Source organism: Moschus berezovskii, chromosome 28 (assembly GCF_049115385.1).
Source record: "Moschus berezovskii isolate FMDL1 chromosome 28, NW_MosBer_1.0, whole genome shotgun sequence".
In the NCBI taxonomy this organism is placed as follows: Eukaryota; Metazoa; Chordata; class Mammalia; order Artiodactyla; family Moschidae; genus Moschus; species Moschus berezovskii.
The window spans coordinates 5,778,363-5,805,667 of NC_142487.1; the positions used below are offsets into that span (position 1 = coordinate 5,778,363).

The 27,305-nt window shown below is 34.7% G+C and overlaps 1 protein-coding gene across 1 annotated transcript in view; it reads left to right on the forward strand.

Annotated features, from left to right (window-relative positions):
* SMCHD1 (structural maintenance of chromosomes flexible hinge domain containing 1) overlaps window positions 1–27,305 on the forward strand; it is a 126,872-nt gene that overhangs the window by 70,236 nt on the left and 29,331 nt on the right. The window contains exons 26-41 of the mRNA XM_055417139.2: window positions 1,013–1,161; window positions 2,045–2,133; window positions 2,536–2,654; window positions 4,689–4,856; window positions 7,260–7,385; window positions 12,709–12,788; window positions 13,026–13,183; window positions 14,769–14,884; window positions 15,890–15,954; window positions 18,629–18,716; window positions 19,624–19,755; window positions 20,650–20,799; window positions 24,686–24,812; window positions 24,980–25,099; window positions 26,060–26,145; window positions 26,727–26,849. Coding sequence (XP_055273114.2) covers window positions 1,013–1,161; window positions 2,045–2,133; window positions 2,536–2,654; window positions 4,689–4,856; window positions 7,260–7,385; window positions 12,709–12,788; window positions 13,026–13,183; window positions 14,769–14,884; window positions 15,890–15,954; window positions 18,629–18,716; window positions 19,624–19,755; window positions 20,650–20,799; window positions 24,686–24,812; window positions 24,980–25,099; window positions 26,060–26,145; window positions 26,727–26,849 — 1,896 coding nt within the window. The remainder of the gene's footprint in view (window positions 1–1,012; window positions 1,162–2,044; window positions 2,134–2,535; window positions 2,655–4,688; window positions 4,857–7,259; window positions 7,386–12,708; window positions 12,789–13,025; window positions 13,184–14,768; window positions 14,885–15,889; window positions 15,955–18,628; window positions 18,717–19,623; window positions 19,756–20,649; window positions 20,800–24,685; window positions 24,813–24,979; window positions 25,100–26,059; window positions 26,146–26,726; window positions 26,850–27,305) is intronic.

Sequence of the window (27,305 nt, forward strand, 5' to 3'; positions counted from 1 at the left end):
CAAATATTTTAAAACATGTACCTTTATTGACTATAAAGGATATTTATACTTTTATTAAATGTATACACTTAAAGTGACTGTGTAGTCTTTAGAGAATTCTCTATTACCGAGGAAAGTCAACCCAAAGTGATACAGAAATTCTCTGAGCAAACATAGGAATTCTCAGCAGAGAGCACAGCTAGGGTGAGGGAAGACAGCCATTTTGTGCAACTCCTGCTTGCTGCTTCCACTATTTAAAAAAAGAAAAAAGATATAAATAATAAACAATGATTTACAAAGATAACAAGGTAATTAAGAAAGAACGGTGTAAACTAGGATCACAATCAATATTAGAATATCAGTGATTACAGCTATAAAGGCTAAAAGCATAAAGTTGAGCTGAAAGTCTTAAATAGAAAGGATTGGAAGTTTAAAATAGAGTGGGGTAGTCAACTTAAAAAATGGATCAAATAGCAAAATGTGGAATTTAAGAGATGTAAAGTTAAAATTAGAGCTAAAAACATTTGAGAGTGGATTAAGATTAAGATGTGGCCAGGATGGTAATTATATAGTGAATTTAACTTTTCTCACCTTGCTGAGTAGGGTCCACTTATATCTCATTTAAAACCTGTAATAATAAGATTCTTCTTGAAAAAACAGAAACAATTGACTAACTTCTCAGAATTGATCACATGATTTGATTCCTATGGTTTTTTTTAACTATAATGACCAGAGTAATAATCATCTTGTGGCGAAGTGCTAAAGGAATGACTTAGGAATATTTATTTCATTGCATTGAAAGATGTGACAGTATTTATTTCATTGCATTGAAAGATGTGACAGTATTAACGGGGAAGACAATGAAGAGGGTAACTTTTTTCTCTTGGTAATATATGAACCACCATCATTTATGGTCATAAAGGGCCTTCCTTTTTCCTTAGAGTTGGGGAGGATGGGTTGGTAAGATAACTAGCAGTAGGAAGACTTTGGAGTAAGCTTTATATGATTCTTAAGTATATAATTTCTCTTCTAGGTTAATTGGACTCCTGAGATTAACAAAGAGCATGTACTGCAGGGTCTGCTTCCTGATGTGCAAGTACCGACATCTGTGAAAGACATGCGCTACTGCCAGGTCTCATTCCAAGACGATCATGTGTCTTTGGAAAGTGCATTTACAGTAAGGTATGTGGGCATATTACATTTTGAGATAGTCAGCATATGGTGACAAAAATGCTTTTCACCAAAGCATACATCTCAAAGTCATTTTTTAATGTAGAAATTTCCACAGCTTCTTGGAAACAGGTTGTCTTTGGAATAAAGCTTCACTGATGATAGTGATTCATTCTTAATATCACTCTCAGCCTCTACTTAACTTGCCCCTCTAGTATCTGTCAGAACTAGGACTTTTGTTAAAGGAATGTTCTCCTAGGACAGCAACAGTGAAAACTCCTAGAAAATGACAAAGACGTGAGAAATACAAAAGATGAAGTGTGATCAATCAGTGTGTTGCTCAGAAGGAATTCTTTCATTAGTTAGTGGTGATTTTCAAAGTTGAGTCTACCTGATAGAAAATGGGAAGATTTAAGTAAATATATAGAAGACCTGTCCTTCACCCTGGCCTGTCAGTTCCTTGGCTGCCTCTTTTTTATTAACCTTTTCTACTTTAATTCTGTACATATTTCCATACTGTTCCAACACTTAGAATAGTTCCATGTCTGAGATAAAATTATCAGATGTACTACTCTTCAGTCAGAGACAGATCTCTTGATGAGTCATTCTTACCACCCCATCTGCTTTTTTTTTTTTTTCAGTGCTCTCATGTCATAATTTCCTTTTAATCCAGGATAGATAACTGTGATCTAACATACATTTGTTTTTTTTTTTTTAATCTGTATTCTCTACTGTCTTTGCAAGCTGTCTTTTCTCTATTTCCCTTTGGGTTAATAGTGATACTGTTTTTAAGTTTAAGAAAATGAGCATTACATACGTTACTCCTTAGCATGTTGAAACTTTTTTCTACAATTAATGGTGTGATTAAGGCCTTTAATTTGTTAATCAATTTCAGACCACTTCCAGATGAACCTAAACATCTAAAATGTGAATTAAAAGGAGGAAAAACGGTACAGATGGGTCAAGAGCTTCAAGGAGAAATAGGTTAGTATGACCTACCTACTTTCTTTAAAACACTTCTATAATACATCCTTATGTTCATGTTTTGGCATACATAATCTGAAAGGAAAACTGTGGATTTATATATGGGTAATGTCTTAAAATTCACTGTTGAAAAGGGGGAAGCATTTTCCCTATCTTTGCCTGTGCTGACCTAACTGTGAAAACAGTTAGTTGAAAAGAATGTTGACTTTTGTTAGAAATGATAATAATTAATACTAAGAGCATAAAATAAATATGTTAGTGTGATTCATATCCTGTATTTTTCTTATATCTGGATTATTACATAACAGTGAATTATTTCCTTCAAATATTCACGGTAAAACATGACATCAACATCATGTTAAATTAAGATACTGTAAAATTAAACTTCCTCCCCCTTTTTAGTTGTCACTGTTACAGATCAGTATGGGAATCAGATTCAAGCATTTTCACCAAGTTCTCTGTCTGCGTTGGGAATTGCTGGGATTGGACTTGATAGCTCACATTTGAAAACTGCTTTTCAGGTATGACTGTTTCCCGTTAACAGTTGACTATTCCATTCAGAGTATATATAACAGAAAGTTTGGAAAAACAAAAATGAGAGAGATTTGATTGCAGTATTTACAATAAAAAAAATTGTAAAAGGCATTGAAGTAATTTTTATTATGAAAATTTAAACATACAAAAATTTTGAACATACACAAAAATAGCATAAGTAGTATAAGTAATTCCCATGGTCCTACCAGGCAGCTTCAGCATTCATCACTTCCCCCTTTCCTGTCACTTTGAAGCAAATTCTATACATCATACCATTTCATCCCTAAGTATTTTGACATGTGTACAAAGGTCATCTTTCATATAACTGAGTAAAATTTCTTGGTGCTCAGTTCCTGCATTAAATAGGATACTTGGGAGAACACTAGTTATAAAAATGTACAGGTGTGCAATTAATTGAGATTAGCTTGATAAATAAGAATCCTGGTGAAATTATTTCTGTTTAAAACAAGTAAGGAAACAAGTATTCTTTTGTAGAGATTAAAGATGGTTTCCAAGAAAAGATGTTGGAGTTGAGCCTTCAAGGAACCTGCCAGCCTAGAGTAGGTCAGAAAGAAGGAAATCTAAGGCTTGAGTAAAGTTGAATCCATTTAGGGCATTTAGTGGTTTTTAAACCTCTTCTTCCTTTTGGAGCCTCCATTATCCCTTTTACCCGACAGAATAATCATGAGAGTCTCATTGTTGCCCTTCCTAACTGGAGTTTTTGTTTCCACTGACCTATTAGGCTCTTATTTTCTAGTTTTCGGAACACCTTTTCCACAATATGTTAGCATTGCTGAAGAACTTCTAATGGTGTTTTGTTTACTGTAAAAGATAAGGTTTGATCTTTGACTTTCAGATGCTTTCTTGTCTAGATTCACCCTGTGTAGATGAAGTCAGATAATAAGCACTGTTGTACACGAACAGTCTCTTCTTCCTGTTACTTTATGCATAGACACCTGTCCTCTTTCAACTAATTGTTCCTAAATTATAACCTGTTTTCCTACATCTTATTTTCCCTGTCTGTTAGATTCCCATCAGCATATAAATATGCCATACTCTCTCTCCTCTCACCCCTCACAGCCTCCTTTGGCCCTGAAACATGTCCATCTAGTACTGCCCTCTTTTTCTCCTTTTTATAGTACAGCTCCTTGGAAGAGTTACGTATACTCTGTTTTCACATTCTTCAGTCTCATTCCCAGGCAGGCCTCTTGGGTTTTTCTGCTCTGTGCCACCTAACCAAGTCATGTCAGTTTTCAGTTCCCATCTTATGCCACCTGTCAGCATTTTATACTGTGAGGTTAGACTGTCTCTTTAGGGTGCCTAAAGTATGCCATAGTATTCTGCTGCAGCACACCTGTCTCCTCCATGGCTCATTCTCCAGTCAAGTTGACTTTCTTCCTACTGTCATTTTACTATTGATAGGTACTATCTTGACTCACTTTCATAGAAACAATACAAGTCTACCCCTAGTCTCTGCATAAAAAAAGAACCTTCCAGTTTTTTTTTTAAACCAAAGTTGTTTTTAAAAAACACTGTTTAAAGTCTTTGTAAAATAAAATATTGATTTTAATGTGCCATTGTTTCTTAAGATTATTTCCACATCTTCATAAAATGTACTGCTCTTCTGAAGCACATTCCCTTGGTAATCTCAACATGTAAGTAAAAAATGTGGCAAACAAGGGAAGGAGCTTGTTGGGCAGGCACATATGTGGCTATTTGGGAAACAGAAAGGAGACAGTACAAGTGTAAAGAAGAGGGAGATTAGGAAAAGATAAGGAAAAAGGACATAGGTTGAACCTTTTAGATCTCTCCCTCACAAAAGAGAATTTCAGTTTCTTGTCTCAAGGAAATGAAATTCAGGGCACGCCAATATTGGCATATATGTGTTACTTGCTGTTGTTTTACCAGAAACACATCGGTATGCACATAGGTAGTGACAACATTTTCTTTTCTTTTTTCTGAAAACTAAGCATGATCTTCCTGGTGTGTGTTTTTTTTTTCAACATGCTTTTCCTCACTAGGAAAATACACAGAGTATAAATGTGAGAGGCGTCAGATTTATTCCAGGTCCCCCTGGAAATAAAGATCTTTGCTTTACTTGGCGTGAATTTTCCGACTTTATTCGAGTGCAGCTAGTTTCTGGGCCACCAGCTAAACTTCTCCTTGTAGACTGGCCAGAGTTAAAGGAGGTAAGTACCTTCCTGCCTTGATTGAAAGAATTTAAAATCAATATTTTGACCTACTAACTGCTTCAGAGTGTTAGTAGATCAAAAGTTATATTTTGTTGTTGAAGTAGTAACAATAGTAACAATAACAAAAGGACAAAGTAATATGAATTTTAATACTTTATTATTCATCACTGTGCCCTCATTTGTTAAAAAAATAGTGATACTTCAAATTCTAAGAGTTTTATTATAGAAATTAAAAATATGCATTAAAAATAGATAACCCCCAGTTTCAACAGTTACTGATTTTCACCAATTGTATTTCGTTCTCTCTCACTGGCTTATTAAAAAAATGTTTTTGCTGGAATTTTTAAATGCATACCAGTTATCAAGTCATTCATTACACTCTTAAAAACATCAGTTTGCTTCCCTATGCATATAGTTATGCATATCTTAAATACTAATTTGCAAATGTCTATCAAATCTGTTACCTTTCAATTTTCATTAAATTTTTAGAATTCTGATTTTAAAATGTTCACATTCTGGTGTTCAGTTATGGTGTGGCAGAGCCTTATCTGTTGGTACGAAAGGTTATTTTTTCTAATGGGAAATCATCTCACATGACCATGGTAGTAGATGAAATTATCCCACAAAGGAACTGATCATCTGAGAAGAGCTTACATATCTCTGCTCTAGTTTGAGATTGTCCTTTTTTGATTTGTAAATTTTAAAAATGTGACAGTGTTTTAAAAACAATTTTTTCCATAACACTTGTTGACTGAAGAGTTGTACTGCAAAGTCAGTGCACTTATTTTTATATAGAAGCATATTTACTGCGTAAATCAATGCCTTCTTAGAAACCTAATGATGTCAATAAAGAATTTGTTGACTGACAATATCATGGAATAATTGGGTACCTTTGAGGTAGAAAAAATCTTTACATGTTCATGTTTTTAAATTATTTTGTAGGAGGGGAATATAAAAATTAATGACAGCTTGTTAACTCAAAAATTTATTATAGGATTTATTTGCAGATACCACGGAAATCCAAAAGCTTTAAAAATAAAATCTAAAACTAATTCTCCTCTGTTAAGAGATATGTTATATGTGGGTAAGACTGAAAATGTAATCATTGAATAAGTGGTTTTTCTAGAATTTTCCAATTTAATTTTTGACCTACCTCCCTCTTCCACACACAGGATCTTAAATAGAAAGGGGAACTATAACACTTAAGAATGATAAATAGAAAAATTATATAAATGTACATATATTTTCTCAGTTAATCTTCAACATTATGATGTATTGTCCTTCCTTATAAATGAAGAAACAAATTCTGAAATGTTATATTGCACGACAGTATTAATAAGTGGCAAATCATGAACATTTGATTTCGGTTATTTCCTTTCTCCACTACTACCCAGAAGAATTTTCAGCTAACAGCTTGGGCTGTAAGTTGTTTACTGAAAGATATTCTTTACAGGTAGTTGCTATTTGATAGATGGACAATGTAATTAGAAATAAAGACCCTGGTGTGTGTACATTTGGAAACATCAGCACTTTTTGTGTATTCAGGCTTTTTATAAACTTTAGCACATAGAATATAGTCTATCCATGAAAATTTTTTTGGTAGTCAAGCATAAACCAGCTTCAAGGGTATCTTTTTAAAAAAGTTCCTAACACGTTATTGATGTTTCTCCCACTTTTTAGCAACCTCCTAACATAATTGGAGGGATGGAGGAAGCAGAGGGAACATTACTAGTAGGAGAGAGGTGATAAATCACTTCCCTTTTTTGTTAGTTATGTCTCTCCTATCTTCTTTTTTTCCTTAACATTTAACATCTGACACAGAGGATTGGACTTGAACAGGTTTCTCACTTGACAGTGGGTTTTCTTTGATAGACCTAGGTCAGCATACAAATTCCCAGACCTAGGTCAGCATACACAGGCCTTACTTGGATTAATGGAAAACCAAGAATCATTTTAAGTCTACACTGTCTTGTTTAAGTTTATCCATGACTAGGCCTGTTTAACCAGGAGCTGGAAAGCTGTGCATACTGCTTCATGTAGACTTGACAGGGTGCCAACAATTGGTGGAGGAGTTAGACTGTAGATTGACCATTGCTAAATATGAGAGCCTAAGATAAGCTTCTGTTTCCATTGAAGTCCTTGCAACATGTAATTTTCAGAATTCTTGACTGGCTCTGGAAGCCAGTATTGTCAAATATATTTTCCCTTTTATCAAATTTTTGATCATTTCTATAAGAAGATTATTAATGACAATGTAATTGACTTTCAGAAGTTTATTTTAATTGATGAAAGGAGCTATTTGTGAGTAAAACAGATAAATTCAGTGATTGTTTCACTTAAATACTAATCATGTTGTTCAGCATGTTTTAGTGCTTCTTAAAAGACTTGTATCTGTTTTAGTCCATTCCAGTGATTAATGGAAGAGAATTGCAGAATCCTCTCATTGTTCAACTTTGTGATCAGTGGGATAATCCAGCACCTGTGCCACAGGTTAAAATAAGTCTTGTAAAAGCTAACAATTTAAAGGTAAGTTTTAAACATCCTTAAATAACTCTCACTTAAAATTTTGGCATTCATTCCTCAGGATCATCATGTCTTTAGGTGTTACCTTTCTTTTTTTTTTTTAAATAGTCTTATATAATCTTCACTATTGCTTAGCTTTGTTATTCAGTCACTAAGTTGTGTCCGACTCTTTGTGATCCCATGGACTGTAGCATGCCAGGCTTCCCTTACCCTCACTCTTTCCTGGAGTTTGCCCAAGTTCATTGCTTATTTTAATAGTTATTTTGAGGAAGTACAGTTTATGTCTTGCAAACAGTGTAACAAGAGGCAGCAGTCTCTAATATGACTGTTTATTATACAATATTAATGATATCTGAATTTTGGATTAGGAATAGTTAATGTCGACAAGGTGAAAGAAGTTAAGATACAATAATGACCTGCAGTCTAGGTTATGAAACAGGCATTATTGGGGAGAGTTAAAAGCTCTAAGGGTGAAGCAACAGAGTCATATGAGTAGCTGTGCTCTGCCTGCCTTTTGGAGAGCTACCTGGGCAGAGCTGTTGGACCTCTACTGAGACCTAATCCAGGGGAATCAGCAAGCATGAACATGGCCTTGTAATTTTTGGGTGCAAACATAGTGCTTGGATACCAGGAAGTCCAGGATTAGGTTCAGTTCAGTTCAGTTGCTCAGTTGTGTCCGACTCTTTGCAACCCCATGAACCGCAACACACCAGGCCTCCCTCTCCATCACCAACTCCTGGAGTCCTCCCAAACCCATGTCCATTGAGTTGGTGATGCCATCCAACAGTCTCATTCTCTGTCGTCCCCTTTCCTCCTACCCTCAATCTTTCCCAGCATCAGGGTCTTTTCTTATGAGTCAGCTCTTGGCATCAGGTGGCCAAAGTATTGGAGTTTTAGCTTCATCATCAGTCCTTCCAATGAACACCCAGGACTGATCTCCTTTAGGATGGACTGGCTGGATCTCCTTGCAGTTCACGGGTCTCTCAAGAGTTTTCTCCAACACCACAGTTCAAAAGCATCAATTTTTCGGCGATCAGCTTTCTTTATAGTCCCAAGTCTCACATCCATACATAACCACTGGAAAAACCATAGCCTTGACTAGGCGGACCTTTGTTGACAAAGTAATGTCTCTGCTTTTTAATATGCTGTCTAGGTTGGTCATAACTTTCCTTTCAAGGAGTAAGTGTCTTTTAATTTCATGGCTGCAATTGCCATCTGCTGTGATTTTGGAGCCCCCAAAAATAAAGTCAGCCACTGTTTCCACTGTCTCCCCATCTATTTGCCATGAAGTGATGGGACCAGATGCCATGATCTTATTAGTTTTCTGAATGTTGAGCTTTAAGCCAGCTTTTTTTCACTCTCCTCTTTCACTTTCATCAAGAGGCCCTTTATTTCTTCTTTACTTTCTGCCATAAGGGTGGTGTCATCTGCGTATCTGAGGTTATTGATATTCCCCCCAGCAGTCTTGATTCCAGCTTGTGCTTCCTTCAACCCAGCGTTTCTCATGTTGTACTCTGCATATATGTTAAATAAGCAGGGTGACAATATACAGCCTTGACGTACTCCTTTTCCTATTTGGAACCAGTCTGTTGTTCCATGTCCAGTTCTAACTGTTGCTTCCTGACCTTCATACAGGTTTCCCAAGAGGCAGGTCGGGTAGTCTAGTATTCCCATCTCTTTCAGAATTTTCCACAGTTTATTGTGATCCACACAGTCAAAGGCTTTGGCATAGTCAATGAAGCAGAAGTAGATGTTTTTCTGGAACTCTCTTGCTTTTTGCATGATCCAGCAGATGTTGGCAATTTGATCTCTGGTGCCTCTGCCTTTTCTAAAACCTGCTTGAACATCTGGAAGTTCACGGTTCACGTATTACGGAAGCCTGGCTTGGAGAATTTTGAGCATTACTTTACTAGTGTGTGAGATGAGTGCAATTGTGTGGTAGTTTGAGCATTCTTTGGCATTGCCTTTCTTTGGAATTGTAATGAAAACTGACCTTTTCCAGTCCTGTGGCCACGGCTGAGTTTTCCAAATTTGCTGGCATATTGAGTGTAGCACTTTCACAGCATCATCTTTTAGAATTTGAAATAGCTCAACTGGAATTCCATCACCTCCACTAGCTTTGTTCATAGTGATGCTTCCTAAGGCCCACTTGACTTCACATTCTAGGATGTCTGGCTCTAGGTGAGTGGTCACTCCATCCTGATTATCTGGGTCATGAAGATTGTTTTTGTACAGTTCTTCTGTGTATTCTTGCCACCTCTTCTTAATGTCTTCTGCTTCTGTTGGGTCCATACCATTTCTATCCTTTATTGAGCCCATCTTTGCATGAAGTGTTCCCTTGGTATCTTTAATTTTCTAAAAGAGATCTCTAGTCTTTCGCATTCAATTGTTTTCCTCTATTTCTTTGCACTGATCGCTGAGGAAGGCTTTCTTATCTCTCCTTGCTATTCTTTGGAACTCTGCATTCAGATCTTTATATCTTTCCTTTTCTCCTTTGCTTTTCGCTTCTCTTCTTTTCACAGCTATTTGTAAGGCCTTCTCAGAAAGCCATTTTGCTTTTTTGAATTTCTTTTCCATGGGGATTGTCTTGCTTCCTGTCTCGTGTACAATGTCATGAACCTCTGTCCATAGTTCATCAGGCACTCTTATCTATCAGATCTAGTCCCTTAAATCTATTTCTCACCTCCACTATATAGTCATAAGGTATTTGATTTATATCATACCTGAATGGTCTAGTGGTTTTCCCCACTTTTCAATTTGAGTCTGAATTTGGCAATAAGGAGTTCATGATCTGAGCCATAGTCAGCTCCCGGTCTTGTTATTGCTGACTGTATAGAGCTTCTCCATCTTTGGCTGCAAAGAATATAATCAATCTGATTTCGGTGTTGACCATCTGGTGATGTCCATATGTAGAGTCTTCTCTTGTGTTGTTGGGAGAGGGTGTTTGCTATGACCAGTGTGTTCTCTTGGCAGAACTCTATTAGCCTTTGCGCTGCTTCATTCTGTACTCCAAGGCCAAATTTGCCTGTAACGCCAGGTGTTTCTTGACTTCCTACTTTTGCATTTTAGTCCCCTGTAATGAAGAGGACATCTGTTTGGGGTGTTAGTTCTAGAAGATCTTGTAGGTCTTCATAGAACCATTCAACTTCAGCTTCTTCAGTGTTGCTGGTTGAGGCATAGACTTGGATTACTGTGATATTGAATGGTTTGCCTTGGAAACACAGAGATCATTCTTTTGTTTTGAGATTGCATCCAAGTACTGCGTTTCGGACTCTTGTTGACTATGATGGCTACTCCATTTCTAGATGGAAATATAATAATGGTCTAGTAGATATAATGGTCATCTGAGTTAAATTCACCCATTCCAGTCCATCTTAGTTCACTGATTTCTAGAATGTTGATGTTCACTCTTGCTATCTCCTGTTTGACCACTTCCAATTTGCCTTGATTCATGGACTTAATATTTCAGGTTCCTATGCAATATTGCTCTTTACAGCATTGAACCTTGCTTCTATCACCAGACCCATCCACAGCTGGGTGTTGTTTTTGCTTTGGCTGCATCCCTTCATTCTTTCTGGAGTTATTTTTCCACTGATCTCCTGTAGCATACTGGGCACCTACCGACTTGGAGAGTTCATCTTTCAGTGTCCTGTCTTTTTGTTTCTTCATACTGTTCATGGGGTTCTCAACGCAAGAATACTGAAGTGGTTTGCCATTCCCTTCTCCAGTGGACCACATTCTGTCTGGTACCAGGATTAGGTACCAGTTGTTAACACGAGTATTGGAATAGTCTGGTTAGGATCTTGAGACTTTGGATGTCTCGCACAAAGTTGGATGCCCTCCTGTGAGGGGAGGGGAAGATGCTGTCAGGCCCTTGCAGGGTTGTATTTTGACAAGTTTTTCCTGTTGGTTGAAGGGAACTCATTTGTCCAAGCCATTTTGTTGCCGGGCAACACAGAAAAGAGATCTTGGAATTATATTCAGCCAGACTTGAGTATCCCTCCAGAGACTTTATAATTTTAGTAGATACAAACACTTTGTATTATGCAAATACACAGTTCTCTTGAAATTAGTCCATTAGTTAAGAATTTCAGTAAGGATTTCACAGGACTCAACTTAAAAGCTGTATAGAAGGGAATTCCCTGGTGGTCCAGTGGTTGGGATTCCATGCTTCCATTGCAGGGGGCATGGGTGCACCTTGGTCAGGGAACTAATATCCTATAAGCCATGTGTGCAGTTCAAAAAAGAAAAAAGTAAATAAAAACTATACAGGAAGTTAAAGTGCCAGGAATGACTTGTCATCCACATGGACTAGTTTTCACGGTAAAGTAAAAAGGGTCAAAAGTCTTAATGCCTGTCAAAAAGGACTACAGTATTGCTGTTGTATAACCTGAAATAGAAGACTGACTTCTGGCTTAGCAGCAAAGATTTAGGACCCAGATGGAAGAAAGACTGAAAAAGATAGGTTGAGAGAGGATAGATTGGAAGGTAAATGAGACAGATACAAATGTAGGGTTTTATTTTAGCAGTTAAAGTACTCTTTCTCACTCGTGTCTCACCAGCTATTGCTTTTTCTTTTTCTTTTGCATGTACCATAATTACCTAATCTTTCGTTTCTGTTAAACAGAAGTTAAGTATTAGGATTTAGGAGAGAGTCTGATTTTCTGCTACTACAGTCTTTGAATTTACTTTTGTTCTTAGTGTTTGCTTCCGAGAGAGTTAAATAGTGATTATATTGTACCCCAAATAAGAGTATGATCCTCGTTTTTAGAGAAGCATCTGCAAAAGACTGAAAGAGTCTTCTTACAAGTGATTAGGAAATGTGGCCACTAATTCTCAATCATTTAGAAGTGATTATCACTACAAAGGTAGTATTGCAACAAAGATTTAAGAAGCACATCTGTGTAAACATTAAGAGAAAGATGAAGTAACTAACGATGCACATGGTGTTATGCCTTGACTTAAAATTATGTATGTGTATTTATGTTTATTTCTCCTGCACTGTCTCCCACAACCCCCTGATTTTGGTGTATACCTTCTGTATTTATGTGACCAACCTTCACTTGATATATCAGCGTTCTTGAAAGAATGAACACTGAATTCTGCAACTTAATAATTGAAATACACAAAATTCTAGTTTTAACTGATCAGTGTGAATGATTGTTATCCTTTGTATTATGTGATTACATATAATATTATTTCAGCTAGTTTAAATTAGACAATTTTAGATTTTAGAGTGTGTACAAATGTAGCTTTTTAAATAGTAATAGAGAAAAAGAATTTGATTAGTAGAATTTTCTAATTAACCGTTTTGTTTTGTTTTTAGCTCACTCCTTCAAACCAACAGCATAAAACCGATGAAAGGGGCAGGGCTAATTTGGGAGTGTTCAGTGTTTTTGCCCCTAGGTAAGAACTGAAAGTTTGATAGTTATTGGTATTATAGAGATTGATTTTTGTAATTACTTGATGAAGTTAAGAGTAATACATAGCCGTCTGTTTAGTGTTAGTCAGGAGTTGGAACGAAACAGGAGTAGAAAGGTTTCCTAAATGAGTTAAACTTTGTATAAATTGTCCCAGAATTTTTAATTATAACTAACACAATTTGAACCCCTCTCCCCCCTTTCCCTTTTGCTTTCTTTTTAGAGGAGAACATATTATGCAGGTTAAAGCCACTTATAACAAGAATACCATAGAAGGACCCATAATTAAATTAATGATTCTTCCAGACCCTGAAAAACCCATTCGTCTCAATGTTAAATATGACAAGGATGCTTCCTTTTTAGCAGGAGGTATTTTCACTGGTGAGCAATTCAGTTTTAAAATAAATTTGTGGTGATAATTTGCCTCTTAGATCAACAGGATAAATTATTTATCCCAGGTGTTCACCATGATAAAAAAGCAACCATGTTGTGGACTTTTAAATGGCAAAGAAAGTATATTTGACTTAGCTTTGTTTTCCCTCTCCTCTATATCCTACATTCTTTAATGGTCAAGAATGAACTTAAAGTTCATACATAAGCTGATAGCTTAAAGTAGTTCAGTTTGTGTTTATTCATTCACTGAATTGTGAGATTCTGCCAAAGAAGTATGAACTACTGAATGGCAGGAGCTGTGGGGTGTGTTCCACTAAATATGTTGCACTGTTAAACCAAATTGAGGACTGTTCAACTTAATTTGGATAGAAATGCATCACATAATTTATGATTAAAGACACTTTGTAATAGCAGACATTTACTGAATACCTGCTGTGTCTGTGTGCTAGATTCTTAGTTCCAGTAATGAACATAGCAGTTTTCATTGAGTTCAGTCTAATGGAGGAGATGATCAACTAAGCAGATGATTCCTGTGTAATATGGCAGCTGTTAAGTCAATAGGAAATTATATTTCCTTTGCATAGGTTATTTTCTTGAAGACTTTGATTTTCTTGAATGGATGAATTCCTGTGCAGTGAAAGAAGTAGACCAGAAAGTGTAAACTGAAATTTATCAATATTTAAAAGTAATTATGTATAAATATTATTATTAAAAGTTTATATACATAAACTTTTAAATCTGTTTGAGGAGATAAGTCCTATTTCCTGTGTAAAATCTGTAATAGGTGACCAATGAATATTATAGATGATAAATACAAGGGAATATTACTAGTTTAACTATGGTATGCTATTGAAAAATCATAAAAGAAAGTAAACACTGTATTTGCAGACTACATAAAGCATATAGATTTGTAACCATTTGACTTAGATTGCTGAGTCTTCAATCTAACTTTTCTTTTTATTTTTTTACTGAAGTATAATTTACTTACAGTGTTGTTTTAATCACTGCTGTACAGCAGAGTGACTCAGTTATACATACATACATACATATATATATATATACACACACACATTCTTTTTCATATTCTTTTCTATTATGGCTTATCACAGGATATTAAATATAGTTGCCTGTGCTGCAGATAACACGGTCTAACCTTTTTGGTCTTGCTTGGCAGACTGTGAAAATAAGACAAAGGAGTATTAATGGCAAAGATGTGTGTTTTTTTTTTCTCGCTTTATAGCATCATTTATGGCATGAACTAGGAGCATAACGTGTTTATACAGACATGAGACAGTAGTACATCAGCATCTTTACAATACTGAAGGATCAAAGATGTATTTATTAGATTTCTGTGGGAGGTTTAGCACTGTTGATCTATATCCAATACCTGTTAGGATTGTATCGTTCTGTAGACAAACAGTTGGGGAAGACTAATTAAAGAGTAGTTTTATTTCTTCATCAGAATTTTATTATTAACATTTAAACAAGATGTATGCTTTAAGACATACAATTATTTAACCAAATCCACTAATTGAACTAGAAAGAGAATAACTTTTTAATGTTCCCCATTCAGATTTTATGATTACTGTTATTTCTGAAGATGACAGTATCATTAAAAATATTAATCCAGCACGTATTTCCATGAAAATGTGGAAACTGGCAAACAGTGGGAACCGACCACCAGCAAATGTAAGTCATAGAAAGCATTTTAGAAGTTAAAAGTAGCTCTTAGATTTAATATAAAATTAAATGTAGTTTAATATAAAAATGCAGTGTGTATATCCTGTAGAATTAGAAAGTAACCCATTCCATCACTTAGATTTTTAAAAAATATACCAGGGTATGTTTCAGAAGTAAGTCTAAAGAGCAATAGCACAAAACAGAAAACCACTAAATATCATTAAGAGATAATATAGAAAGTGAGAGAAATATGATTGATAGAGTACAGAGTAGTTCAGTGGACAGGCAGTTTGAGAGTCTAAAGCTGCACAATCCAATAGAAATACAATACTAGCCACATGTGATACTAAAATTCTGCTAGTAGCCACATTAAAAAGAAATAAATAAAAATTTAATATAGTTTTAAACTAATATATTAAAAAATTACCATTTAACCATGTACTCAGTATTTTAAAATTTAATAATGATGTTTTACATACTCATATCTTTCCAAGTCTTTGACATTTGCTATGTACTTTATGCTTATACCGCCTCAGTCTGAAGCAGTCACATTTCAGGTGCTCAGTAGTCGTTCAAGGCTACCATACCAGACAGTGCCAAACTAAAATAAGTCTCAAATTGGAAAATAAACCAAACTGTATAAGGAGTCCTGATTTAATAATGCCTTTTAGGATTTATGTTTCAGTTTAGTCATCTGTTTAGGAAACTAGCTTCCTTAATTTATAACATCAGTCCCACCAACCTGCTATTACCTTAAAATTATGTCACCACCATTAAGATCTGTTATATGTCCTTTGATAATTAATGGTATATCTTTCCATTGTGACTAATCTCACTTTTATGTCACACACGCATGATAAAGATATGTATATGTAGACATGTGTTTTTGTATATTTATCAATCCACATGTGATCTGGATTCATACTTGGTAAAGGTAAAGTAAGTTTCTATCCTAAATATACTATGCTGAATGTTTGTGATTTCTCTCTTCTCCTTTCCCACTTTTCCTTCTAGGCAGAAATATTTAGTTGTAATAAAATAAAGGATAATGACAAAGAAGATGGTTGCTTCTACTTCAGGTATTTCTCAAATCATTTCATATTTTAATGCATACTTTGTTACAGAGTTAATTAGCGTTGGCAACATGTGCCTGTTTAGCTAAGGAGAAATAATTTATGATCAAATAGAAAATATTTTGTCTACAGTTTGCAGAATGATTTGGGGAAAGATTGTTGTGATAGATATATTTGCTTTCAGAACTGTCAAAAACATCAGAAGAATTCTGTTGTCAGAGCATTTATAATATTTTATTACATAGGAGGTTTCTATAACTCTAAACTTAAGATCTTGTTTTTTTATTTAACTATTTGACTTTAAGTGTTGCTTCTTTCTTCTGTATTTTCAACTCTGTAAGTGGTTTTGGATATGTGGTGTCTTAAGGTTTCATTTATTAGAAATGTCTTTTTGCCTTTTGAACTAATAATTGTTTTATTTCATTAAATGTATTAGTTTATTAAGCCAAATAGAAAACAAAAGGTACAATTACAAATTGTTACAATAATACCAGCATTCACAGTTACCTGTGTGTTTAACTTTGTTGAGATCCCTATTTTTCCACATAGCTTCAAGTTACTATCTATTATTATTTCATTTTACCTTGTAGGACTCCCTTGACCATTTCTTCTTGGTCAGGTGTAGTGGTAATGAACTCTCTTAGCTTTTGTTTATATGAGAATGTCGCCATGCTGCATGGCATGCAGGATCTTAGTTCCACAACCTGGGATCAAACCCTGCCCCCCGACCCCCATCCCCCTGCAGTGGAATCACTGAGTCCCAACCACTGGACAGCCAGGGAATTCCTTTCTGAGAATGTTTTACTTTCTTCCTCACTTTTAAGGGACAGTTTTGCTGGAAGTAACATTCTTGGTTGATAGTTTCTTTTAACACTTTGAGAACGTTGGCCTACTGCCTTCTGACTTCTAAACTAACTGATAAGAAATTACCTTGCTGAGGATGCCTTGTATGTAATGATTTGCTTTCCTCTTGCTGCTGCTAATATTCTTTTTCTTTGTCCTGTGAAAGTTTGCATTAGTGTGTCTTGGTGTTGGTCTCTTTGAGTTTTATCTTACTTGGAATTCATTGAGCATCTGGGATATTTATATTAATGTCTTTCATCAAATTAGGGAAATTTCCAGCCGTTTTTCAAAAATTGTCCATGCCATCCTTTTCCCTTTTTTCTCCTTGAATTCCCGCAATGTGTATGTTTGTCCACTTGATGTATCTCAGGTCCCTTACACTCTGTTCCCTTTCCTTCTATCTTTTTTCTTTCTGTTCCTCAGACTCTATAATTTCCACTGTCTTATCTTCAAGTTCATTAATTCTTCTACATACTTGAATCTGCCTTTGAATACCTGCAGTGAAATTTTCACTTCAGTTATTGAACTTGCTTTTGGTTTCTTTTTAAGTTTTCTCTTTAATGGATATTTTTTTCTTTTTCCATACATTACTTTCTTGACTTTTTTCACATCTTTTAATTCTTTGAGAATCTTTAAAGTTGTTTTCAAGTCCTTGTCTAGTGTATCAGCCTCCTGATGTTTTTCAGGGACAGTTTTGATTGACTTATTTTTCCCATACTTTACTGTTTGTTTGCCCTCTGGGGTTTTTGTTACTGAAAATTACACGTTTGAATCTAATAATGTAATCACACTGGAATTGAGTCCTTTCAGTGTGCACTTATCAAGGCAATGTCAGATTACTATATATGGATGTAACTATTTTGAGTTTTGTTGTCTTACTACAGACCAGTAACAAAAATGAAGTTTTAGGTATTTACACACTCATCTCTGTGTATAATGATAGGCTTATTGCTTTCTAATCCTTAGTTGTTTTATTTCTTTTCCTTGCTGTACCTCACTGGCTAGGACTTAGAGTAAAATGTTGAATACATACGATGAGAGTGATTATTCTAAAATCATTCCCAGTCCAAAACGGACATTTCAGCATTTCACTCATAAGTATGATGTTTGCTTTAGGGTCTTTATTTTGGGTAGGTATCGTTATCAGGCTGTTCTTTTGTGATCATTACTAAAAGAACTTCTGTTTATCATGAATGACATTAGATTTCATCATCTGTTGAGGCAGTAGGTGTTATTTTCCCTATTTTATATATATATGGATAGATACAGTTATATAGTTGTTTTACTCCTAAATTTTATTTATTTGGCTGCTCCATCATTTATGTATTCATTGTGTTTGTGGCCAAAATAGTCAAGCAAGTCTACCTCTTACTAAGTTTCTTATTGGTAATTTAGGTACAATAAGTATCTTTTATATATATACTCTTACATAGTTATTTATTTAGAACATATAAATGGAAAACAAAGCAGCGTAAGATCAGTTGGATAGTTTATGAACTTGAAATATGAAACTGAGATGGAAATTTGTGTGAAAAGCTAAATTCATTTGATATGTAATTCAACATTTATTGTGTTTACTACTTTATCAACTGTATATTCAGTTTTTACCACATCCAGAGTTTTTGTTCTAGATGTTTTGTGATAGAATGTCTAGGTAAGAAGGGACTGATACTAAGCTTGATGTTGCAGGAAGTATTTGATGAATGAAGTTGAATGTAGTAAAGGAACTCTCTTCTTATTTACTTTTCATGGAAGGAAAAGAAATGTTAATGCTTTGAATTTCTTTCCCTTTTATTTAAAAGTTACCAGTGATCTTATCTCTTTCTTCTTAACTTAGGGATAAAGCAATTCCTAACAAGGTGGGGACATACTGTATCCAGTTTGGTTTTACGATGGATAAAGCAAATATTCTTAACAGCGAGCAGGTTTGTTTACTCTTTTTATGCATGGCAGTTAGCTTTAGTTAGCTGCACATTTTCTTACTTGGTTGAGGAGTGAAGTGTTTGAAGTGTTTTGTTTAAAAGTGGTTTGATTATTGGATGAAAGGTATAAATAATGCCATCTTCAGGAATTTTAGAATAATATATACTTAAATTGGAGAAGGAAATGGCAACTCACTCCAGTACTCTTGCCTGGAAACTCCCGTGGACGGAGGAGCCTGGTAGGCTGCAGTCCGTGGGGTCACTAAGGGTCGGACACAACTGAGCGACTTCACTTTCACTTTTCACTTTTATGCATTGGAGAAGGAAATGGCAACCCACTCCAGTGTCCTTGCCTGGAGAATCCCAGGGACAGGGGAGCCTGGTGGGCTGCTGTCTGTGGGGATCACACAGAGTCGGACACGACTGAAGCGACTTAGCAGCAGCATACTGAAATTATGTTGATTGAACTTGACCTGGTACGGAAGTTACATTTTTATCACTGTTTATATTGAGGACTTGATCAGTAAACATTTTAATATATATCATGGTCAGGGTTGCTCCTATCAGTTGTATGTGAAAATGTTTCAATTAATAACATTTCAGGATTCTAGATAATGAAGTTATAAGGTAGTTTTAACATACATCATCTCCATTCATTATTGTTAGTGCATTAAATTTTTTTAACAATTACATGTATTGTTAAGTGTTTCTAAATTTGTTTTTAGATGGTTAACATTCAAAAATTAATGTTAACGCCTTTTATTTTCAGTTTTAAAAAGTTGGTTTTAAGAATTTAATGGAAATATATTTTGGAAGGTAGCATTTCATTTCATTTAGGATATGCTCTGTTTCTTCATCTTTAACTGCTAAACCATTAATGTGGTGTTAATTAGAATGCTCCTTTTGTCAGATTATAGTGGATGTTCTACCTAATCAACCTGTGAAGTTAGTTCCTGAAATTCAGCCAGCTACACCAGCTGTTTCAAATGTTCGCTCAGTTGCCAGTAGGACCCTGGTCAAAGATTTGTATCTTCATATCACGGTAATGTTTATTTACTTCCAGATTACCAAGGGTAACAAAAATTATTCCTAGTTTCAAGATGCAAGACAGTTACTATAGAATCCTATCTGAATTATTCTGTTTTAAGTTTATAGGAAAAATTTATGCAAGTTAATGAAATGCTTATCAATATCTTTATACTTAAATAGAGAATTTCAATTATACATAAAATAAATCCAGATATACTAAGTAGAAGTGATTAAGAAATGCAGAAATCTGCCCACCTTTACTAATGTGTATCTTTAATCCACTATTTCATGTAAGTATTATGAATGTGTTAAGTAAGTCAATTCTTCAGTGTCCATTTCAGTGAGGGGCAGGAAGTAATTAAGTATGTATTTTGAAGAGGTTGCCATCATGACTGATCATAATGAGCTCCTTAAAACTTTCTGGTTACCCAGAGGCTAAGCAAAAATAGGGCTGCTAAGAATATTAACAACCACCTGTAAAACACACTAGTGGGACTTCATTTTTGGAAAAACTTGGCTAATAAGGTTGTTAATGCCTTCAGTGTGTTTTCTTGTTTTAGACAATGAAACCTAACTGGTTCTTAAACTGGTTTTCCCTTGATCTTAAATAGATGCTGAAGGTACATAACACTTTTTAAAATGTGAGTCCTTTTAATAAAGTTGGGAGTCACTGTATTAGGTGGAAACTTTTGGTTCTTTTATGGTTTCTGGTTTTTTATTCCTGTGTGTAGAGCTCTTACTCTGAGATCTGAATTCTGTGTTAGGAGTAAGAAGGATCAGGGTAATTTAATATTTGGAGCTTTATAAATAGGTCATATTTCTGATTTTCCCATGTGCTTCTCTGTGTTTGATCTTTTTTCTACTTTTTTTAATTAGTTTTCTGAAACTTTTCATTGTTTACTTTAAGGATGACTACAACAATCATACTGGAGTTGATTTGGTTGGCACTGTAATAGCTACCATCAAAGGTTCTAATGAGGAAGATGACATACCTCTCTTTAATGGGAAAATTAGAACACTTGAATTTCCGTTTGTGAAAGGTTCAGCTGAAATCACGGTAATATTTTTGTCTTCTAGTAGATAAGGTTTTTGGTATTTAATAGTTTAAACCACAATATTATTATACTTGTTCTTTTTTATGTATAGCTATGATGATATTCTAATTATAGCATTAAATTGGAAAGTCAGCTAAGATATTTTGATTTTTGTTCTGAGCTATTATACACTCCCACGATCATTGTTACTCTTAGAAAGACCCTATTTTTCTTTTCCCCTGTGGATGACTGTTTTCTGTGATGGGATGGTTTTAACTTCATTGACAGTGTAATCATGTTTCATTGAAAAGCCAGCATCCTACGGATAGAAATAGAATCAAACATAGCCCAGGGAAAATATGCACATATCTAGAAAAGTTTAGTAAAACCAGCTTATCTTTGTCATTCTTTTTTTTTTTTCTTCCCAAAATGGAAATAACTTTGCTTATATAAAGCATACCCAGTGAGAGAACATCAAAAAATAATCGCTGTACTATCACCATTCAGAGATACTGATGATTAGCAATTCAGTGTATAACCTTCCACACTTTTCTGTATATACACTAACACCACATGGATGTCCTGTGAATGTAATTTACATAGACGTGGAGGAGGGTGTAAAGTTTCATTAATATAATACAACTCTACTTTAATGAAATCTTTTCTAATTTCACACATCCTTGCTATATATCTGTCAGTTCAGTTCAGTCGCTCAGTCGCTCACTTGTGTCTGTTTGCGACCTCATGGACTGCAGCATGCCAAACTTCCCTGTCCATCACCAACTCCCAGAGCTTTTTCAAACTCATGTTCATCAAGTTGGCGTTGCCATCCAATCCTCTGTCATCCCCTTCTCCTCCTGCCTTCAATCTTTCCCAGCATCAGGGTCTTTTACAGTGAGTCAGTTCTTCATATCAGGTGACCAAAGTCTTGGAGCTTCAGCATCAGTCCTTCCAGTGACTATTCAGGACTGATTTCCTTTACACTTGACTGGTTTAGTCTTCTAAGGAGACTATGAAGAGTCTTTTCCAACACCACAGTTTAAAAGCATCAATTCTTTGGCGCTCAGCTTGCTTTATGGTCCAACTCTGGCATCCATACGTGTATCTGTATCTCAATAAATCTACATTGTTGTGTTGATGGTTATAATTTATTTGATCAATCCTAAAGTGAAAATGTAGTTTCTTTGCAAAGTTTTATCAGCACTGTTTCCATCAGCTTTCTTCACTTTGGTTTAACAATATTAGGCTTACAATTGGGGAATCTGCCATCTTGCACCTGGCGTACAGTTCGACTTGTTGGTTGGTCTCACAAAGGCTGACCATCACAGAATTTCCATTTTAATTAGTTTTCAACACTTTAAAAATTCCTGAATTTTCAGAAAGAGATCTTTTTCTGTAATGCTGTAATGGTCTTTGCCAGACCAATGAACAAGCTGAACATCTCAAGATTCCTGGTTTATTTGGAGAATTTGAAAGACTTGGCAGTACTGGGCCACGATTCTCTTCAGGTAGTAGAATTTTCCAGTCAGCTGCATCCATGCTGCTGCTTTCCTTGACATTGAGGGCAAGTGTAAGTTGCTACTTATGTTTACCCTTGTTCTTTTATTTTTATCATGGTTGAGGGTAAAGTGAAATTTTCTTATACTCTAACAAAGATTAGGTAGTGAAACCACAAGCTGAAAAACAGAAGGGCGGGGAAGACATTTTGAACATGCAGAGTCGGTTTGTATTGGAAGAATGCAGTTGCCCGCTCCCTGTATCCAGGTTACCTCTGTCCTGTTTCCTTGGCCACAGTTACAGGCATTTGGTTACCCTCCTGTATGCATTTCTGAGGTTGAGACGGTGACATAAACTATTCTTCCACAGCTACATGTTCTGTCAGCTTCGTGTCATGCATGTGAATTTCCACTAGAGGTTCCTAGTATCACGTTGAAGAAGCAGAAATCTCTCAGGTCCTACTTGGCTCCTGACCATGTATTAATTTGGTAGGTCTGGGGCAGGGCTGTGGAATCTGATCTGTGCCGGTGATTCTCGTCGTTAGGGACATGTAAGAGACACTGGGTCTAGAACAGGGTCATTTGTAAATGCTCCCGTTTACTAGAAAAGAACGTGTACTGCTTTCTTTAAAGCTTTAATCTAAATTTATAACTATTCATGTTTGTTAATTGTGTTATTCAAATTCTTTATCATTTGCCTTCTTGATCTAAGTTTTACTCTGCTATGTATTTGTCCATTGCTTGCATTTCAAGTTGTCGTTTGTATATGAATCCAGTTTTGCACTCTTCAGTTCTCTTCAATTCTGTTATTCCATGGATTTTGGTAAACTGAACACATAGATTACAAACTGTAAAACTTTGAGATAAGAAAGGCCTCCTTAACTAAGACATCAAGGATAAGATTTTACATTTAACTATATAAATAGAAGATTAATAATACTTTGGTATAATAATATATCGGTACAGTATATTGAACATATTTTTAAGGCATTCTGAAGAACTTCCTGCAAATCAATAAGAAAAAAGATGATCTAGTAGAAAAATAAATGATAAAGAGTATAAACAGGCAGTTAGTGGAAGAGAAGGTATAAATAACTAATAAACAAGAAGCATAACGTCAGTAGTAATCTGGGAAATGCTAGTTAAGACAGTAATGACTGGTTGTTTTTAATACAATTTTTAGGGGGAAAAAATGCTTGATTGATAATAAATGTTAGCCAAGCATCAGGGGAGCTGGATATTACACACTAATGATGAGAGGATGAATTGATGTAGACATTTTCAGGAGAAATTTGATACTACCTGTTAAACTTTTAACAAGTCATTATATTTCTCTGGCTACTCTAGAGAACACACCAAGAGATATATAAAGATTCTTTCTTTGCTGTATAAGTACTAGTTTAAGGGATTTTTTACTAAAATGTTCATTACCCAGTGAAAGAATATTATAGTATATTATATCTATACTATGCATAAATATAAAAGATTGGTAATAACATTTACTTGAATTGATTGACAGATCACAATTAGTGCTGAAAGCAAATTGCTACAGTACAGTTTGTTATATTTTAAGTGAAAGCAGTTTTATTTTTGTGTTTATATTCATATAAGTACATTGAAAACAGCTTTCAGAAACCAAGTGGGATTGAGCATTGGTTTAATGATAGACTTACTTTATTATTTCATGGATTATTCTATGGTGTTCAGTCGATTGAGATTTTTAAAAATTTTATTTCTCTGAATTTGATTACTATGGTCTAAAAAACAAAACAGCTGGTACCCATTGTTTCCTTGTAAGACTGAAAGATTATTTAGGATATAGATATTTGTATTGCATTATTTACTAGCTATATGCTGTAAAATATATCAGAAGTTTTTGTTTGTGTGCATTAATGAAGAAAAATACATAAAGAAGCCCAAATCTTTAGAGCTTTTCAGGACCTCTTGTTTGGTCACCTGGGACTGGTGGGTCTGCTTCCATGGTAACAGCTGTAACTTAAACTCAGCACTGGGCTTTGTGTACTTCTTTGTGATTATTTTTATAACTTTAACACCATCAGTTGTTTCACACTGCTTCAACTTAAAGATAGAAATCACGCCATTTCTGATCAAGATATAAGAAGCCATTATAATTTCTGGTCTGGAAGATCCTTTTCTCATAGTTTTCTATTGTATATAATTTTTGCATAAGCTATTTATTGATAAGATAATTTGGCTTTCACACCAATACCAAAGAATTTTATGTCTTGGATGGTGCTGCTGATGTTTAAGTGAATGCTTAATGAACTTCACAGGTCAGTCAGTTTTGCCTTTTAAATTTACCACTTGAAAACAGAGCACAATGAGATATATAACATTTGTATATTTACATTTTCAAAACTGGTTTTTCCTTACTGCTCTTTTCTTTATACAGAGTCTAGTGCTAGCAGAAAATAGCCCTGGAAGAGATAGTACTGAGTATTTTATTGTGTTTGAGCCTCGGCTGCCAGCTTTATCAAGAACGTTAGAATCATATATCCTACCATTTATGTTTTACAATGGTAAGTTTCTAGGAAATTAGAAGATAAACTCTTGAGTTTGTGGTACTTTGAATAACTGTTTTGCTTTTCATTAAATTGGTGCTTACTAGTTATCTAATCTTGTGATGACATTTTGGAAAAGTCACAATTTAAAAATTGAAGTAAATTATCTGAATATTTTTTCTTAGATGTTAAGAAGCAGCAACAAATGGCAGCGCTTACAAAAGAAAAGGACCAATTATCCAAGTCTATTACAGTGTACAGAACTTTATTTGATACCAGCAAACAGCTTCTTGATGAGATGAAGTGTAAGTCATTTTAAGTCATTTTGTGTTCAGAAGTGATAGAAAATGATGCTTTGGATAATGGTGAGATAGAGGATTGAGTCCATGGGACACAAACATTGTCTACTTCCCCTGGACTTAGAAGTAAACTGTAGGACATGGCGGAAGGGTAGTAGTAATGGTTTATATTATTCATCATTCAATCTTAAGATGAAGTATTCTTGCCTTTAAATAAATGTATATCTTGTTTACCTATAAAATTTTCCAGTTTTTATTAGAAATCTGAATCTGTATAAATGTAAGGGTTTTGACATAATAATAAGGTTTATAGCTAGCTTTAACATTTTAGCATTTGTCAAAAGATACTAGATGACAATATAACTGAAAAAGTGATGTGTAATTTAAGTTTTAGTTTGACTGTGTATAGTTTAATTTACAAACATTTGCGACAGAGAAATAGCTGATTTATTTTTTAATAAATACATGGGATATTTGCTACAGTTTTTAATAATGTCTGTACTGTTAGGGTGTTTGCTGAGTTGTACACAGTCATTGCTTTCCATTTGTCAAACTTTTTCACATGTCAGGGATATTTAGAGGATAATATGAACTAAGTAATGAAATAATACATGATTTGTAGTACTAAAAATTGTTATTTAAAAAGTCTTATTTTGTTAGAATAACCTTATGTAATTATGTATGTATTACATATATTCATGTGGATTAGAATTAAATAACTTATCGAAGATTACTTGTAGTTTGCAGTTTATAATACCTCCAGTTGCATTCATTTTGTATTTTCTTTTTGTATATTAGATGTGAATGTTAATTTTAGATTTTTAGTTTATTTAAGATTTTTATAATAGTTATCGTTTTTCATTTTAGCATCAGTCATTAAAAGGAAAAAAACAAGGGATTAAAAACATGTTCCAGAAACTATTATAAGAGCTATCACAAATTGATAGTTTTTATTTTTAATTTTAGGCCAAGTTGAAGAAGCAAAATTAAAAGAGGCCCAGTTGCGAAATGAACTGAAAAACCACAATATTGACATTTCTACAACACAGCAGGTATAGTTTTGAAGTATATGTGAAAGTTTTTTTTTAATTCTAGCCTATAATTTGTTTTTAATCATTCATATTTTATTAAGAATGTTGACACTATTGTTTTGGGGTCCTAAGCCATATGGGGATTATAATCCAGTCACTTATTGGACATTGAAATAGGCTAACAATAATGGAGTGCTCTTTTCAGAGAAATTGCAGTTTGTGTTGCTGATCTAATGATACTAGTAAGTTATATTAATAATACACCAAGTTGAGAACTTGCACTGAAGTGGCATAAGTAATAATCAGTGGCAAAGAAAATGAGAGAAAATGACAGAAGACAATAGATTTTTTAGAACTTATATTCTTTATGTGTATAACTCATAAGTCTTATTATGGGTCATCTAATTCTTAACTAAGAAAGAATCAGGGAGGTTAATGCTTTACATTTCTATGATCATACTCTCAAAAGAAAAGAATGGCTATGTAGTAACTTTTATGTACTTGAGTTGTTCAAATAGTTGGATTTTCTCTGCTATTTTCTCTACCTTGTACAAGAGTCATTGTAATTGGCCTTGCAGTTAATTATTCTTTATAAATTACAGATACCACACATTGAAGCACTTTTGAAAAGAAAGCTATCAGAACAGGAAGAACTAAGGAAAAAACCCAGAAGATCATGTACTCTTCCAAATTATACTAAAGGCAGTGGAGATGTTTTGGGAAAGGTTTGTGTTTCAATCTTTTACGAGGCAGTACATTTTATTGTCTTGTTTTCTGTAGGCTTTGGGTGATCCTGGGTCGTGGAGCCATGACGATATCAGTGGTTGGGGAATCCCAGGCAGGATGAAGTGAAATTTCATCACACTGCTGAGAGATGGTGTGCACTTAAAACCTATGAACTGTTTACTTCTGAAATTTTCATTTATTGTTTTCAGACTGCCATTGATTGGGTAACTGAAACTGAGGAAAGAGAAACTGCAGATAAGGGGGAATTGCTCTACAGGGTGGACACTGTGATGTTTTTAACAGTGACACAACATTCTCATTGTTAGGGCAGGTGTTTGCTACTGGATCAGGTAAGAATAAAGGGTAAATGTAACCATACCAGTGTAATAAATGACTTGAAATCAGCCACAAAATTTCAGCCTTTGAGTAAGTCTTTGAGCAAAATTGGACTTTGA